The sequence below is a fragment of the Haemorhous mexicanus genome, chromosome 2 (genome assembly GCF_027477595.1).
Source record: "Haemorhous mexicanus isolate bHaeMex1 chromosome 2, bHaeMex1.pri, whole genome shotgun sequence".
NCBI lineage: Eukaryota > Metazoa > Chordata > Aves > Passeriformes > Fringillidae > Haemorhous > Haemorhous mexicanus.
This window is the reverse complement of record NC_082342.1, coordinates 69,150,272-69,167,765: the sequence shown is the minus strand read 5'-3', so window position 1 is coordinate 69,167,765 and position 17,494 is coordinate 69,150,272. Positions and strand designations below refer to the sequence as shown.

Below are 17,494 nucleotides of genomic sequence, written 5' to 3'. Positions count from 1 at the left end.
TTGCTTGAACTTGGTTCATTGGTTGTTGGCTCCACATAATGAATGAATCCTAAAAGAATTATTTTCCATGGAATTATAACATTTTATTATAACCCAAAGGGTTAGTTCCAAAGAGTTAAGCTTCATAATTATGTTGATTTATTTTTTTCTGTACAATATTTAAGTTTCAAAAGTGAAGAACTGTTATGTGAATGTTAAAACAAAGTGCTGGTTACATTTTGGATAAATTCTTAGGCTATCTCAAGCATTAATTTAAATGCATCTATAATTTTAATATTTGTAGTTCTGCTTTTATGTCTCATCAGGAGCTACAACTATTGAAAAGTATGATCTCAGAACAAACATATGGATTCAGGCTGGAGTAATGAATGGTAGGAGGCTTCAGTTTGGTGTTGCTGTCATCGATGACAAGCTGTTTGTCATTGGAGGCCGGGATGGTTTAAAGACATTAAACACTGTTGAATGTTACAATCCAAAGACCAAGGCTTGGACTGTGTTACCACCTATGTCAACTCACAGACATGGCTTAGGTAAGAAAAAAATTTTTTTTCAACATGCCACTTTTTTTTTTTGGTTATGTAACTTTTAATGGAAAACTCAGTACTTTTAAGCTCTGGTAGCCTTCTGACCAGTAACAAGAACTGGGCTTTGCAACATGGCATAAAGAACCATCCTGCTTCTCTGAGGTCTGCTTCTTGTTGGCCTCCAGTGATGCGTGGTCACCCCTCTCTGATTTATGCAGACCAGAGTCTACCCCCACCCAAAAATTCCCCTCCTCCCTATTGGGAGAGTGCACCTTGTGAGGTGCAAACCCTGGTATAGCAAAGCACATTAGCACCTCCACAAATGGGCAAATGTTTGACCCATTAACATCTCAGACTCCCAGAGACACGTGTGGGGATGAAAGTGTTAAAAGAAGGAGAATGGCAAGGAAGATGGCAGATTTGCTCAAGTGACCTTTCAGCCTGGAACGCCAGGGCCTGGAGAATAACAGTGTGGGAGCCCCATATATATGTTATGCCTGCTGATGTTTATTTCAGTTTTGGGAAGTAAAATTTCTGTGTAGAGATAACACAGGTGCATGGAGAGGCTTATGGACATGTTTGAGCTCCCTGTTTTGGGACAGACGTCATAAAAAGCTCAGAGGAGATCCCAGCACATTGGTAAACTATGCATGCATGGGTGCTGGATAAATGGATGGAAGCAACTCCCTGGCCACCTGCTGGGATTGTGATTCTTCCTGTGTGTCTCTGCCTGGGTGCTGCTTTGGCATCCTCTGGTTAGGAAGGTAATAAATAGGAAACAAATTTGCTCTTTGCATTTCAGCAGTGGTTTTGTGGTTATTCCCCCTGCCTGCCTGCCTTGACTCATGCAACATGCGATGTTATTCTGTCCATAATTCCCCTGAGCTGCAATCAGCAAGTACTTTGTTGTACTATGGCATCAATACCTCACAAAATGACCATGCTTTCCTGCCCTTCGCTGTCACAGACACATTTTATGAAAAATCCTTTCCTTAGGATTTTTCTCCTGAGAAGATGAGAGGCCTCAGGAACAAAATGTAAACAATAACTATCTGCTGCTGTGGAATGAAACAGGTGCATCTTTGATTGGTCTCATGTGGTTGTTTCTAATTAATGGCCAATCACAGTACAGCTGTCTCAGACTGTCTGAGAGACACAAGCTTTTGTTATCATTCCATTCTTTATCCTTTGCCAGCTAGCCTTCTGATGAAATCCTTTCTTCTATTCTTTTAGTATAGTTTTAACATAATATATATCATAAAATAATAAATTAGCCTTCTAAAACATGAAGTCAACATTCTCATCTCTTCCCTCATCCTGGGACCCCTGTGAACACCCCCACACTTCACTCATGTCATTGGACACTTCCCATATGCATACGTACTGCTGTTGCTGAACAAGTCTTACAATGGAAAATAGCAATGGGAATCTATATCAGATGGCATCATGGCGCTACATATCTCACTGATTCAAAATTGTTTCCCAAGTTTAAATTTAATTGTAAATTAGAAAATACAAGAGAAAATACATGAATTACATGCAAAAATATGTAATGTCTTTTCTGCCAGTGTTCGAGAATTTTACCGAATCAGTGCTGTTCCCCAGAGTGGTAGAAATGCAAGGATTTCAGCTATAACTACAGGAAAGTAATAGTAAAACATTTTGGAGATGTTGAATAGAGAAAATATTTGTCTCAGTGACAAAAGAGGTGAATCTATGATTGAAAACTCTGGTGATAAATTAAAAAAAAAATTCCGGACTATAATTTTACAGATGATTTTGGTCAACAGATTTAAAAAATAGCTTTGTAGTTTAAGTTGAGGAATGTTGAGATTGTGACTAGAGAAAAACTGGTATGCTTTCTATAACAGGAAAAAAGAAACAAATTAGGCATTTGACCATTTGAGGGGTTTTTTTCCTTATTATAAAATAATTTTTGAATTTTTACATTGAAGTAATTCAGACTTTTTGTAAGCAACATGTTAACTGAGAAGTCTAAATTGGGATGATTAAATACAGTTGTTTGGGAGGCATTAGAAAGGTGTTCTTTATCTGGAATTATGTACTAATCACATTATTACCTGAGAAGCTTCGTTAATAGAATTTAATTGCTTTTTTTATTTTAATTTTTTCTAAAAACCCAAAAAGTTATTTTAGTAAATGCCTTTTGTAATAAACGTTAATCTGAAGTAATACATCTTTTTTTTATTTTTTTTTTTCTAAACTATGTTATGTTATATCCATGTAGTAATAATGCTAGAGCGGTTTGAATTGGGTTTTGTATACAGGATAGAAATAAGTGCCCATCCTTTACATGGATGACTTTTTGTTGACACAGCAAAAAAAATTTGTCAGATGTACCCCATTGTATCTAAGGGCACAACCAGGTAATACAATTCACTTTATCCTGTATTCATACAATCTTCAATAGCAGCATATGGATAGAAGTTGATACATGTAGAAATGAGGAAATAGAAGCTGACAGGCCTTGTAGTGCAAGTCCATAGTGTAGGAAGTCATATGTTAGGTAGTTTTAAAGCTGCCAATTGAAGATGAGTGAAAGCTCCTTTAATGGCAGTGTTTGATATAAGTGGTGCTAAAGTACAAAAAAGGAAGGGCAGACTGTGGGATCCAAAATTATTATTTAAAGTAATAGTGATTATAATATCCCTGTTGAGTAGTCCATAAAACAGAATGGAGTATGAAAGAGCAATGAGAGACCAGAAAGGTGGAGAAAGGCAAAAATGAAATATGGGAAAGGTGAAACCTGACAAACAGGAAGACCAAATCAAAATCTGTATAGGAAAGGAAGAAAGAAACTGAAATGAAAAAGATGTGAAAAATTTAAAACAGATTCTGGTTTATTAATTCAGCAGTTTTATGAAGCAACATTGTATCTACTTTTTCAATTTCTGTGCTGAACTTAATATAACTTAGTCTATGTAGAGGAGGAGAGAGAAGGGAACAATGGAACCAATGATAGACTAATTAGAATTTTAGATATCAAATCCAGTGAAACTGTGATTAAATAAAAAAAAAAAGCCAAAAAACAAAACCCAAAAAGCTAGAAAAAAATGGTTTTTGGCTTTTCTTTACAAAAGAAACAATTTAAGTGCCACAGTGATAAAATTAGGCTTCCGGTATAACTAGAGGAGAACAGCAGTCTTTTCAGGTAGGTGTAAATTGTCCTTTTGATGAACTATGTAAAGTGTGTCTAAGCTTCTATTTTAGGTTTTGGCTTTAAAAATATACTGATCTCACTATCTATAGTCAAACACCTATTTGTAAGATGATCAGCATGGGAAGGAGGCTGACAGGACATAGTATTTATTACTTCTTAAAATCCCTTGCAGCTTAGAGTGGAGGCAAGTCACATATTTTTCCTCCTCCTTTCTTGGAAGAGAGAATCTTTCCAGTTGCAATCATCTGAGTGAAAAAGCTATAAAAATAATAATAACTGATGGGAAGGCCTTAGATTTATTTACATAGGGTATAGGCCTAGGGTGGATGGAATTCACTCTTCCCAGAGGGAATGGTCACAGAAGACCTAAAGAATTTCCAATTCTTAGTTTATAGGGTGGGTTAAGCTCCAACCTATTGTTCTGAAGGAACTAAATATGTAATGTAAATGAATTTTAAAGGACCTGAGGTTTATTCCTGAAATTATATTGAATACTTGCTTATAATGTGGTTGTCATGAAACTGGTATGTGCAGGAATGAATATCTAAAAGACTAAGTTCAAAATTCAGAAGTGGAAAGAGAATAATACATGTAGTTAGGAGATAAAGTATCCCAGAATATCTCAGATGTTGCTTACAAAATATCAAATTGAACTATGGGTTTGCATGAAGGCCAATTTCTATATTTCACTGAGAGGGAACACCCACTGTGCTTCTTAGACCCAGCCTGATGCTCAGCTTTCATGCTTTCTGCTCTAGAGTCCAACTCATAGGTGAGAGGAGGGAAAAAAAATACTTGGGAAAAATACAGGGATACCTCCATACCTTTCAAGTAGTAATGAGAAATACTAATAGGAGGAAAGATTGTAGAGAAGAAGAATTATCAGTATTCTTACTACATAGTAAATCTCAGAAATAAAATACACATATAAATATAAGTAATAAAAACAATATAAAAATATAAAAATCTAGATATGTAAATTACTTATTATCAGCCTATATATTTTCAATCACTAAATGATAATTTAGAAAATATTTTATCTACTTTTAAAAGTATTAAAGTGTTGACTACTTCATTGATTCAAAATTAGTGAAATTCTTTAGAAGTAATGGTTGTATTTTCAAAAGGAATTATTGTTTATCAAATAATTTTGCATTGTGTGAAAGCTTAGAGCATAAATACAACTGCACAGTTTTAGAGATCTAAGAATTTGTGTAGGATTCAGCAGCCTAAGTAGGTATATGTACAGTGAAGTAGAGCAACTGTGGTCACATAATCTGATTTCCATGGGAATAATAAATGTAGCATGTTTAGAATTTAATTATCTCTGGCTTGGGAACAGTTCCTGCTTCTTAAGGTACAACAAATGCTATTGAGTAGACTGGAAACTGAGACTCTGGTAATGCAAAAATAACTTAGATTCCAGTTGCACTGGCACTTTTAAAAAGAAAAACAATGGTGTTTTATTGGGTATTTATGCCTCTGAATGTATGTATGATTTGAGAGGTGCCAAAAATATTGATTCTTGAGAAACTTTTGAAGATACAAAACTAAACAAAAAAAAATGCAGTAAATTTTTATGAACATTTCTATTTAAATAAAGCTAAGATGGTAATGAAGTACATAATGTCTTAAAGGGCTAGCAGTAACAATGCAGCATCACTAGAACTGATTACTGATTAGTAATTTCTGGTGAAACTATTCCTTCATGAAGCAACGAGTTGAAAAAAAAATTCTGCATAACATTTCTCTATATAAATATTGAAATGAAGCAGATATTCTTAATCCCATTGCTCTTTCTTGGTGAAGTAATTTCTGACAATAAATTTGTCAAATTTCAATAGTTTTTAAAAGAAGCCTGCAGTGCAATATCAGAAAAAGCATCAGATACTAGAAACCTTAATAGATCCATAATAGCAAAATGAGTACTGGATTGCACTGAAACAAGTGAAGGAGAAACACATAGGTAACACATATTTGATACTATAAATTTGTAAGGAACAGGTAATTGCAATAAAATGATATGTATTAAAGATGCATTTTATGAGATGAAAATGGAAAGTAATCACCTCTAATTTATTTTATACCAAATATTTTGTTAGGAAACAAAGCCTTTGAAGAATAAGTGCTACTAACACTCATTTTTTAAAACAGTTCCACCAGGAAGACATGGGCTATAGGATTCATGAGCAGAGTAGATCAGATTCACAGCAAAGTACCAAAACTATTAACTGTACAGGCTGTCTGAGTTTTACCTCTTTCATGAACCATACTATAAAATAGATTATTGCTTACTCAACACTGAAAGTCTAATGATGAATGGTGCCTCTTTTTGGACCTAGTTTAAAAGATAATTTTGAAATCTCTGAGAGCTGAACTTTCATCTACCATTTTAAAAACTTTTGCTATGGCAGTTAAGTAATGCTTTTATTTTAGAAAGCACTTAAGCCCCAATAAAACCATGTTTGTCTATGGAGTTACAGTCTGTCAAAATGCATTCTTGAAGAGTAAAAACCATTAAAATAGACTAGGAATATAAATAAAAGCCTTAACACACCCATTCATGGTAGCTGTAAAACAAACTATAAAAAGGTCGAAGATAAAAGGGATCTTTGTTCTTCTTTCTGTGCTATCTTGCATGATAGCTTCTTCTTTTTATGTATCACCATTCCTGGGCTACTTAGGAGCCAAAAAAGGCAAATTTACATCTTCCATTAACATACAACAAAAATAAGTAGATATTTTTTCTAGGTTCGGATTTTTTTTTTTTTAAATTTTACAACATAATAAATACAGATTTTTTTATGTTTTTTGTATGTAAAAGAAACCACTCTGTGGAGATTAAAAAGTACAGAGGTGCAGAGACAGATGCATGAGAATCTGAAATTCCATTTTGGATGTCAGGGCATATATGAACCTGGAGGCCGGAGACAAAAGGCAGGAAGAAAGAAATGTCAGTAAAATGAAGAGAATTGAATTAGCATTGAAACCAACAGATTAGGTCATACCCTATTAATATGATAAAACTGTAATTACTTATGACTAATTAATTTCTCAATATTGTGGAGCAACTATTTATAAATAAAAGAATTATTGAATGATACAATAATATTTTCACATACTGTTTGTTATAGTGCCAAACAGCTGGATAAAGGAAACTTTTCCAGATAGTAGTTTCTTAGAGCATGCACACAACTGAAAATATTACAGCACTTCATGCTATCACATATATGATACTGACCAAATTCTACTGAGCTGGGCAGTGATAGTCCAGATTTCCAGAGCATGATGCCATACAGCATCAATTTGATATCATTTTGATGCCATATCATATAATTTTGATCAGCAGTGGTCAGCTGAGAAGGATTCATGTCCCATAAAAGTTCAACTCAAGATCCTATTCTCAGTATCTTATTTTTCTGCAATGATTAAACTTTCTAGGTACATCAGCACCTCCTAAAAGCAATGCTATAGTTCAGATGTGTGTTCTCCATCTTTATGTTGTGATTTCTATGCACAGAAAACCCCACCCAAAAAAGACAACAACCAAAAACGCCACAACGTTTCGCCACCTAAGCATTGAGTGGAAGAGTTCCACAACACACTGGCTTACCAGAGCACAGCAATCTTCTGATATAGATGTACTTTTTACCCCAGAAGCAGCTGTTAAGAGATTGGTTTGGGAATGTTTCTCTTAGGCAACATTGACCAGGACTACATGCCTCCATGTAGTTAAATGATTTTTTTTTTTGTTCCATGTGAAATATCAGGAAAAATGAGTGCTTTCACAGTGGGTTGCAATAAGCGCTGAACATTTTAAAGTACTTTCTCTGGAATATTGATTTGCATGTATATTAGATTTCTGCTTTGGATTTTTCTCCTAATCATGGGGAATATCAGAGGGATTTTTTTTCTGAGTTATTAAGTACCTTTTCTTTGTACTTTGCACCTTTACTAAGTAGTAGATCATGACCCAATTCACTAAAGAGTTACAAATCATAACAGCAACACTTATAATAATTTCTGAGTCATGTTCTGAGGATAATAGTGTGGCAGAATTGAGAACCTAGTGTCTTATCGAAAAAACTGTATGTAAACAGAGGGTTGACAGGCTGATCTTTGCTTCTATAAATTTGCATTATATTAGCAAGTTAGTGTAATATCTTCTGGCCCAAGAGGGCAGTGATACTACCATTAATTCCTTAAACCATCCTTGATACTTGTTAATTTACATAGGAATAGGTATTTTCAATATTGAGTCACTGAATATTCTCTAAGGAAGGTAGGTCAGGTCCAATTCACCAATTCAATGACATACTAAATTCCAAGATTGGCCTATGGCAGTCCCATATGCAGCATCCAAGAACAGTATTTGTATTTCCCACTCAGTTTAATATTATGGCTTTGAGAACTAAATATGAGGGCTAATTCATCATTTAATTCATGATGCATAATTTAAATCAAATTGGACTTTACTTTCTTTGATACCACTACTACGGAAGAAAAGTGGTTTAAGACTTAAAGAGGGAAATAATAGAGTAAGAAAGAGCAGCAATATTAATTATAATTAATACATAATTGTACAAATATGCTTCTGTGGGTATGGGTGAGAAACGAGTTTGTTAAAAATGTGCTTCTACCTGGACACTAATTAAACACTGGGCTTAAAAGGGTAGAATAAAGTCTGGATGTTATTTGATCAAGTTTCATACTTGGACAGCAAACTACTCATTTGTCTTCTCACCTTCAATGGCATGATATAGTGTATGTCTAACTTCTTGAAAGGTAATGTACTAATTTAAATTTGTTGGATACAAGTATACTCTTGCAAATTAAGATTTCACGTCTCTGCAAATATCAAAATGCAGAGACTACAGTAAAGCTAGCACCACAGTTAATTTTTTCTTTGACGTTTTATATTCAAATGTCAGTATAAAAATATATTTACAATTATTTTATTTAAAAAATTACACGTTTTAAAATTTTACTTTGTAAAATTAAGTCTATCAGGCAGATAAGGAACTGCAGAATTAAAAATATTATAGGCAGTGCTCCCTTATTTTGTAACATTACAGAAAAGCAATTTAAAATCCCATTCCAGTCTTCAAGTATAAATAATTGGAACTGTACAGATTGAGCACCTAATTAGGCATAATAGGTTTTTTTGCTGCATAGCTTTGTGAAGGCAATCAAAAGGAAAATGCTTGCCATTGCAAACTAGACAATTAATTTTTTAGATCTCATTTAGTTTAGAAAGAATACTGTTTGCTTTTATAAATTCCTAGGTCAAAATGCTTAGAAGAATTATTTTCCAGGCACTTGTTTTGTTCAGGAAAACATTAAGGTTTCTCTGCACTGTACTTACAGCACTTAACTACTCAAGATATTGCTGAAAACATAACTCCCCTTAAGAAAATAAGTTGCTTCCTTTCTAAAAAGGGATGTTCATAGCTGGTTCAGCTCTGCAACTATATGAGAACTAGGAAACCCAAACTATTCAATGACAGTTAAATGAAAGTAATCCATCAAAAGATGGGTAGAACAAATTACTCCCTCAGTGCCAGAATTATTATTTTCTACAAATTAAAAAAGTAAGATATGATTCCACCAATTTTAAATTTCTTTGTTTAGATAAATAATAACTTTTGTTATTTAATGTAATTCTCTTACTCCCTTTCTGAATGTATTATTACTTTTGTCACAAAACAACAAAGCACTAGTATAATGTGAAAAATTAAATCCAAGATAATTTTTTCTTTTCTTGTGGCTTAAACTGGTTTTGCCAAATTGTTGAAGATGACGTACAGGAAGAAAACGTATGAGGGCCTTCTGTCCTTTGTCTTCTCTTAGCAAAGTCTCCTGAAAGAGCCAACAGCATTACTCTTCTGTGCAATTTGCCTTTCCTGCAGATATTTTTCAACATGTACATTCTGAGTGTAAATATAGGTGAATGTTTATTATTTAGTGGCTAGAGATGACAGAAAAAAAAATTATATACTGTGACATCAGTATACTCTAGGATACACAGTGAATATGAAAACCTGTCTCATGAAGTTGAAACGAACTCTGATCTTCTAACACACTGTTCAGTATCTTGACTACAAAAAGATGAAAAATCTTATCTCAAGAGACCAAGCAGAAATAGGCTGCACCATTTAAAAAAGTAAAAGGTATATAGAGTTCAGTACCTTTGCTCTTTAAGGAGGAGGAATTCTACAGTGTGCTAATAGTATTGGAACTCTGGCATTTCAACACAGACTACTTACAATGAATTTAATTTTTTTCTTCTATTAAAACAAATGACCTGGAACATTCAGAAAAGAGAATAGTCTTGCTTCATCAGTTTTACTGGAAAATATTTTGCTTTGTGATCTTGGGGAATGTGTCCCTTAAGATTTTGATTGTGCTGTTGCCATTAGCTGTTATCATGGACTGTTCAGTAATTTCAGTCAGAGAAGAGGTGCACTGCAATCCATCCTGCATGATAAGGAGCATGACAAGCAATACCTTTGGGAATACCTTTTAGTCCATATTTGTGATATAAAAATCACAAAGACATTCTGGCATCTCAGCCTAGAATGAATTCAAATGCTTGAATTCAATGAATTTTTCATATAAGATACAGTCTCTCTAATAAGAAATGTGTATTTATATACTTACTTACATAAGTGAGTATATAAGATAATTACACTACCATTATTACTCATTAGAATATTTTGAAACACATGATTCAAGCACTGCCTAATGGGGAAAGAAAATACTTCTGTGTAGCTTAGAACATTGCCGACCAGGCTTCTTAGAAAACATAAGAATCAAATGTGGGGTTTCATAGATAGGTAAGCACAGGTAAGAGAGATGCAACCCAGCAGACGCAACAGTTTGTGCAGCAGCTTCCACAAATGGGCACCAGAAACTACTGAGGGCAGTATATTGGTTTCTGCAATGGAGAAAAAAATCAGCAGTAGCTGAGCATCTCACAGGGTTCTATCTACATTGTATAAACTTAGAAAAGTTCTGATGAGAAGAACAGAGAAACCATTGAAGACTATTTTCTGTATAAAGTGCAGTTACTAAATGTTACTTTTCTCTCTTTGTAACAAGAAATGCAGAGAGAAAGGAACATTATATTAATGCAATGAGCTTATCAATTTTCATTGTCATTAAAAAAAAATTTGAAAATCCATGAAAATGCAGGAAGAGTGGTATTTTGATTAAGGGGAAATCAAATTTCCTACAAAAAGTGAATTAAATAATCGTAATGACTTAATTTCCAGCAGGAAATAGATGAGACTAAAGCTCAACTATGAAGGACTTGAAATAAAAAAATTAAATACTGAATGAGAGAAAAAGAGTAATTGAGGAAAACATTTCCAGTCCTAGTGAAAGTGCAAATAAGTTATCTGAGGAAGTGAAAACTGGAAATTTCAAAACTGATGAGATGAGGTTTTTATGTGCATCATAGCTTCCTTGTGAAATTCACTGCATAACAATACAACACTCTTTATGTGTGAAGGTGAGAGAGGGCTTGTGTGCTTGTCTAGACACCAATCATGTGTACACATATGTGTATAAAAACATTTACCCTTCTGAACTTCCTTTGAATATGATTCATTTTATATCCCAAAAAGAACTTGATTTTCTATTTAACTTTGCACTTAATCAAGAGTATATAGATGAAAAAGCTAAGAAGAACCATGTTTTTATAACAAGTCATAGTAAAAAATTTTTTTACAATGTAAACCTCTTTGTTCAGGATTTAAGAATATTTAAAAACATTAGATACTAGAGTAAACAAAAAAAAAAACACCCCCAAACTACATGTTTTAGCATATAATCCCATAATTTTTATGTGATCACTGACACTCTTCCCACATACCGTTACTGGTTGTGTTCTGAGATTAAATATTGAGGTATATGGATAATTACCTTAATAATCTGGAGAAATTATAACTGGAACATGTGATTGAATAGAAAGAATTTCTAGGCAAGGTAATGAAAACAGTTGGAAAATGAGTTCTATAAAAAAGAAAAAGTTCAACCTGCATTTGGAGGAAAATTTTTCTAAGAGTTAGTAGGGATTTTTGAATTATTTTCTTTTTTAAGTTAAAAAATATTGATGAACAAAAATCAACACCCAAAGTGCAGGAACACTTTCTGTGAACACTGACATGTAACATATTCAAACTCATTGATAAATGTAGTTTTAAAGTAAAATAAGCTTTTAATTAATTATTTTTTTCAAATAGGACAAAGCGTTCCTACACAGAAAGGGGAGACTTCACATTGTTGAAAATTAAAGATAGACTTTTCTGTAAGAAAAAAGCAAAGCCATTCTCTGCAACTTTAATGATCTATTGTTTTCTGACTTTTTGATGAGTTCAAATAGTGTGAAATGGAGTGAGGATAAAAAAAGACATTGACTTAGAAAGAGGACTGGATTTAGCCTGAAATTTTTCAGAGCAATGTTCATTTGGGATCATGGAATAGAATTACTGAGCTCACTGTCTTGTAACAAATGGTGCTTAGCTATAAATTATCTTGCAGAGCCTTCTAAGCTTAACTGAAGAGACAGTGAGATAGAGAATTCATCAATTCCTTTGACTGGGTGATTCAAACTGTTCACAGTTAAAAAATTGTTTCTTATTGAAATATGTTCGACTTCAGTTTTCACACATTACATTTTATTTTATTTTCTTTCTGTAGATAAAAGAGTGCTCATATATCCAAAATTATTTTTCTGTGAAGGTGTGTGGCTTTTTCTTTTTTGATAGAATGAAACTGAGGAAGCAGCTTAAATTTCTCAGTATTATTACTTGTTACAGCCTTCAAATGTGTTTTTTGATTCTGTATCAGTCTATCAATCTTCCAGCTACTGAAGAATTGTTTGTTTTCTTCTATGTGATTGACAAAAATGGTGCAAAAACATACTTCAACCCCTCTAGAAGCAATTCCATTCAGTGAAATCCCCCTTAGGTTGACAATAATCAGAGATCTACCAGGTATCCAGTCCCTACTTTATTGTGTGCTTTACTGCTATTCTAAAGAGCTAATTCATGATCAGAATGTTATGAGAAACTTAAGGGAAAAGAGAAATCTAAGAGGATCACATCATTGACAGGTTATTCTCTGAAGCAAACATTCTTCTCAAGAAATGAAATTAAGTTTGTTTGACAAGACCTGTTTTTCATGGAGCCATGTGAAGTGGCATTTATTTTATTCCTGTTTGTTGATTCTTAATTAATCAAATCTCAAATTGGTATTTCCCTTTTCATTTTGAATATATAAGTTCATTTGTTGGTTGTGTTTTGGAAAACTTTTTTTATTTTTCACTACTGATAGAGGAAACATACTTTTATCTTCTCTCACTTTCTCCTTCATTTTAGGAGTCACAGTGCTTGAAGGGCCTATTTATGCAGTGGGAGGACATGATGGTTGGAGTTATTTGAACACAGTTGAGAGGTGGGACCCTCAAAGTCAGCAGTGGACATTTGTGGCAAGTATGTCAATTGCCAGAAGCACTGTTGGAGTAGCAGCATTAAATGGCAAGTGAGTAGGGTGTGCTTACACAATTGAAACACTTCTTTTGAAAACCAATGAAGCTTAATTATCATTGCTTTCCCTTATTAAGTTGCAGTGGCATTGAATTGTTCCAGAGTAGATCAAATGGTCAAAGCTGCTTTAATAGCCCTTTAATAGTTACTCTTCAAGAAACTGGTTTCAATGATGCACAAGCTGTGCAGCAGACTAGCAGAAGCAACATCTAGACAAAAAAACATGGAAAATTTGATGTAAAGTAATGAAGAGCAGCATATGATTATGCATAAATATTCCAGCTTTGTTTCTCTTGCACAGCTGACTATATATTTAATGCTTCCCAGTTAACAGATACTCAACTGAATTTTGCATGACTTATATCAAACACTTATAAATTAAAAGAGATGTTATCTGTTATAGGAATATAAATCCCAATATTGCCGGGTGGAACATGCCTCGGCTCGTCCAGAACTAGTGCTCTGAACCAGACGTATCAGCTGTGGATGTTTCACCTCAGAGACACCTTTGGCTGGCTGGCAGTCAGGCACTCGGAATGAGTCTAGGCAAGGTAGAAACTCAGTTTACCTCTAGTGGAAAAAGTTCAGGTGATGGTGAAGAGAAAGAGAGTGGATTCCGCCGGAGGGTTAAATCCAGATTTTATTCCAGGGTGACAGAGCTCTGAATCTCGCTAACAACTCCAACAGAATAAAGACCGAATGGCTTCAGAGTCTTTTAAGCCCACAGGGAGGGGGGAGGGAAAGGATAGGTGAGCCATCAACCAGGTGGGAGGGGGAGGGTCTCAGGGGACAATGACACCTGGACAGGCCAATGACCCCAGGTCTGAGAAGCATCTTTTGAACTTCTGCCAATCACACGACGCCCTTACTGGAATGTGGAACTTGACAGACAGCGCTTAGGAAGACGGCAAGGGGGCAGGGGGAAGGGAAGGAAGAAGTTGGCGCAGCTGAGGGACAGGATATTGCCTCACACCACAACAATCTGTGTCCAAGAAAGGTAGGATGGACACCACGGAAAACTGAAAAGCAGTGGTCTCGCTGCAACAAGTAGAAATATGCCATTGATTTTTATTCTTTTTATCTGAGTACCCATCTTTAAAAAACATGCCAAGAACAGCAACTTGAAAACATATGTAGGGACCTTTCAAATTCTTGGTGCTATTCTTGCTACATTGCTGTTCCACACAACTGACATGTGCTGCATTCCTCAGGATATTGGAAATGGATAGCTCATTGAGAAACACAATGTCGAGTTTAACATTCAGCAAAGGAAAAAAATATTTTAGTATGGAAGTTCTGAGGATTTTTTTCTTGATTATTCATTATGATTTCTTTCTTCAGCAGTGAATTAAATAGGTAAATAAATGAAATGCATTAGATGCTTGTTGGAGTGTTACAAACTACTCTGCACATGTCTGTCTCACTCTGCTTTGGGCATTTTAAATAAAATGAATACTGGATGCTAAATATTTCAAATGTGACGTTCTTAAAAGACTTAAAAAAGTATAGCCACTTCTTTTGTGTTTTTATGTGAGAAACTATTCCTTTTGTGATCTTCCATTGCCCTATAGCTGTCTGAATTTTTTTTCCATTTAAATTAATTTTAAGCAGAAAAATGAAAATTAAATTTTTCTATCAGCTTGTGATGGAAATAAATAAAAAACTTAAAGCTTTCATGTTCTGATCTCATCAGGCTCTGAATGAGGAGACTGTTTTGCAGATAACCTCTTTTTAGTTCCTAATGTAATGAAGTGTTTTGGAAGCTTACTTGTGTAGACCATGCAAGAAAATTATCAATTATTTTGCTGCTCAAACAAATTGAAAACAATACTGTCTAAATTTGGCAAAACAGGGTGCACAGAAATTAAAATTATTTCACTGAAATACATTTTTAAATTTTAAGTGAAATTCTTATATCAACTTCTTTCCTAAAACATGAAAAAGATTGTGTCAATGTGCATCAGAATCTAATTTGAAAAATACTTAATTATTAAAGCAATAAAATATTACTGAATTTCTCAGAAAATCAGAAAAATAACTTTCTGATGTTTTGGAATTTTTTTAAATTTTAAACTTAGTCCATTTGCCAGTGTTCTTTTCTATAATATTGTTGCCTTATTACATTTAGAAATTGCAGTACTGTTTCACCCAGGAGGGCTTAATGGAGTATCTTCCCCTCCCCACACAAAGGTCACTTGGTTGTTACCTCCAGATTTCCCAGAGTACTAGGATACAATAGTTACTATCCTTCAATGAGGAGCACGGGAAATCTTCATTTTCTTAAATGTCTTCTTAGTTATAAGGAGAGCTAGAACAACTAATAAAAGATAAAGCTGTTTTTCGAGAAAAAAGAAAGACACATGACAAATTTATTTTACCAGAATTGCAACAGAACAATTTATCTGGTGCTACATATGAAATAAATACTTAAGACAAAAAAAAGGTGAGCAGTATGGGGATTTGAAGAAGAAAAGGACTTTACGCAATAACTAGGATGTCACAGTTACCCCCGGAATTCTTTACAGATCTGTCCTGGGTTAAAAGAGTATAACAGCAAGAGCAAGCTAGGTAAATTACCAGATCATTCAAAGTGACACCAAAGGGAATAATACCATATGGTTCATGTTGGCCACATGAATACATGATGGCAAAATGGCCAAATTCATGTTGGTCACATGAACTTGGATGACCTTAAGAAGCAACACAAATAGTATATTTAATAGTTTATGTGTGAATTAACAAGCCTTGTATCTGAAGAAAATTAATGTTAAGAAGTAAAAGAAGAGATGAAAAAAGCTTTGTATGTTGTTATCACAGAAAAAAAAAAGAAGAAATCTGGGGGAATAAAAGGAAATGCTACTGAAGAATACATAAAGTTTTATTAATATTGGAAATATTTATGTTGTGTTATTCTGTGGAATTCTGGTCATCCATATAGAAGGAAGTTCAAGTGAAATTGCAAAGGCCATATAATGTGTACCAAGACTATCAAGAATGCATGTCATACCAAAGAAAAGCAACAATACTGATACACTTGGCAAAGAAACTGATGCACAAAATAGGCGCAGTTCAGCTGGGAAAATAGAGATGAAATAAAAGTAATATGGGGACAATAAGATTGTGTCCACAAACCTCTCATCAGGTTCTAAATGCCTGTTTATTGGTTCATATAAAGAGTAATGTTATGTGGTTTTATGTAACACCAAGGACTGGAATCTGAGAATTTTCCTTTTCAGTGATATTTTTGTTTTCCCAAGTCAACAATAGGTTCTGGGCACCACTAACAATGTATGCTGAGGCTTTGGAGATTCCATCTCCTACATCTTTGAGTGTTTCTCATAGTCAAACAGTAACACAAGAGTGCAGTGTGTTATCCTTACTATAGATAAAATTATTCATTTTTAACTTGATGTCTTTATCAATTTTTTAGATATTTTGGTAGGTGTTGTAGGACTTGTCATGACTGTAGAATTACCTGGGATGAAATATGGTCAGTAATTCCTTCTGATATGGAAACAGCGTCATCCTTTCTGCCTTGTTACTGTTAACAACCCCGTTGCAGAAACTGGAAGAGAAAGAGTGCATGAACTCAGATCAGCAATAGATATGGGTGTTAAAATACTAAATGTGGGATGGAGATCTACACTTTGAAAAAATAACTGGTAGAGGATGGTGCTTTTTGGATGCAGTGAGTCAAAAGTGGCGATGACTTATTTGAATCTTCTCTGGGGCTCATATAAGTCGTGTGTAACTGGTGTGCAATTTAAACTATATAAGACCAGCGTTCTACAGTTGTCAGCAGACAGTGCTGAAGTAATAGAACTTTTCTGCAGTATGAGTTAGAAGCACCAAAGAATGAAAAGTTTGAAAAAGTCTATATTTTCCAGAAACTTCTTGAAATTATCACTGAACTATTTCAAGCTTTTCTTAATTTATTGGTTTTAAACTCAAGAGGAACAAAAACCTAGTCGACACCTTCAATCCAATAAATACTAATCCTCTCATTAACTTAAAATGTAAATGGTTCCAAATTTATAGCTAATAACATACCTATTTATTATCCTTCCATTAAAAATTCTAATACATGAACTGCTCATTCCCTAACAACACTAAACCTTTCCACTAATTTAATTTCATTTCAAACATATTTTATGCTAATGGTGTAGCGCTAAGTGAAAATGAAATTTAGTAGACACACTTGCATCAGGAATACATACTCCTCAAAGATATTCTCTGTA

General features: G+C 34.1%; 1 protein-coding gene across 1 annotated transcript in view; it reads left to right on the top strand.

Moving 5' to 3' along the window:
* The window catches only part of LOC132323660 (kelch-like protein 1), a 133,804-nt gene that overhangs the window by 93,859 nt on the left and 22,451 nt on the right, over window positions 1–17,494 (top strand). Inside the window, exons 6-7 of the mRNA XM_059839124.1 lie at window positions 306–530; window positions 13,089–13,251. Coding sequence (XP_059695107.1) covers window positions 306–530; window positions 13,089–13,251 — 388 coding nt within the window. The remainder of the gene's footprint in view (window positions 1–305; window positions 531–13,088; window positions 13,252–17,494) is intronic.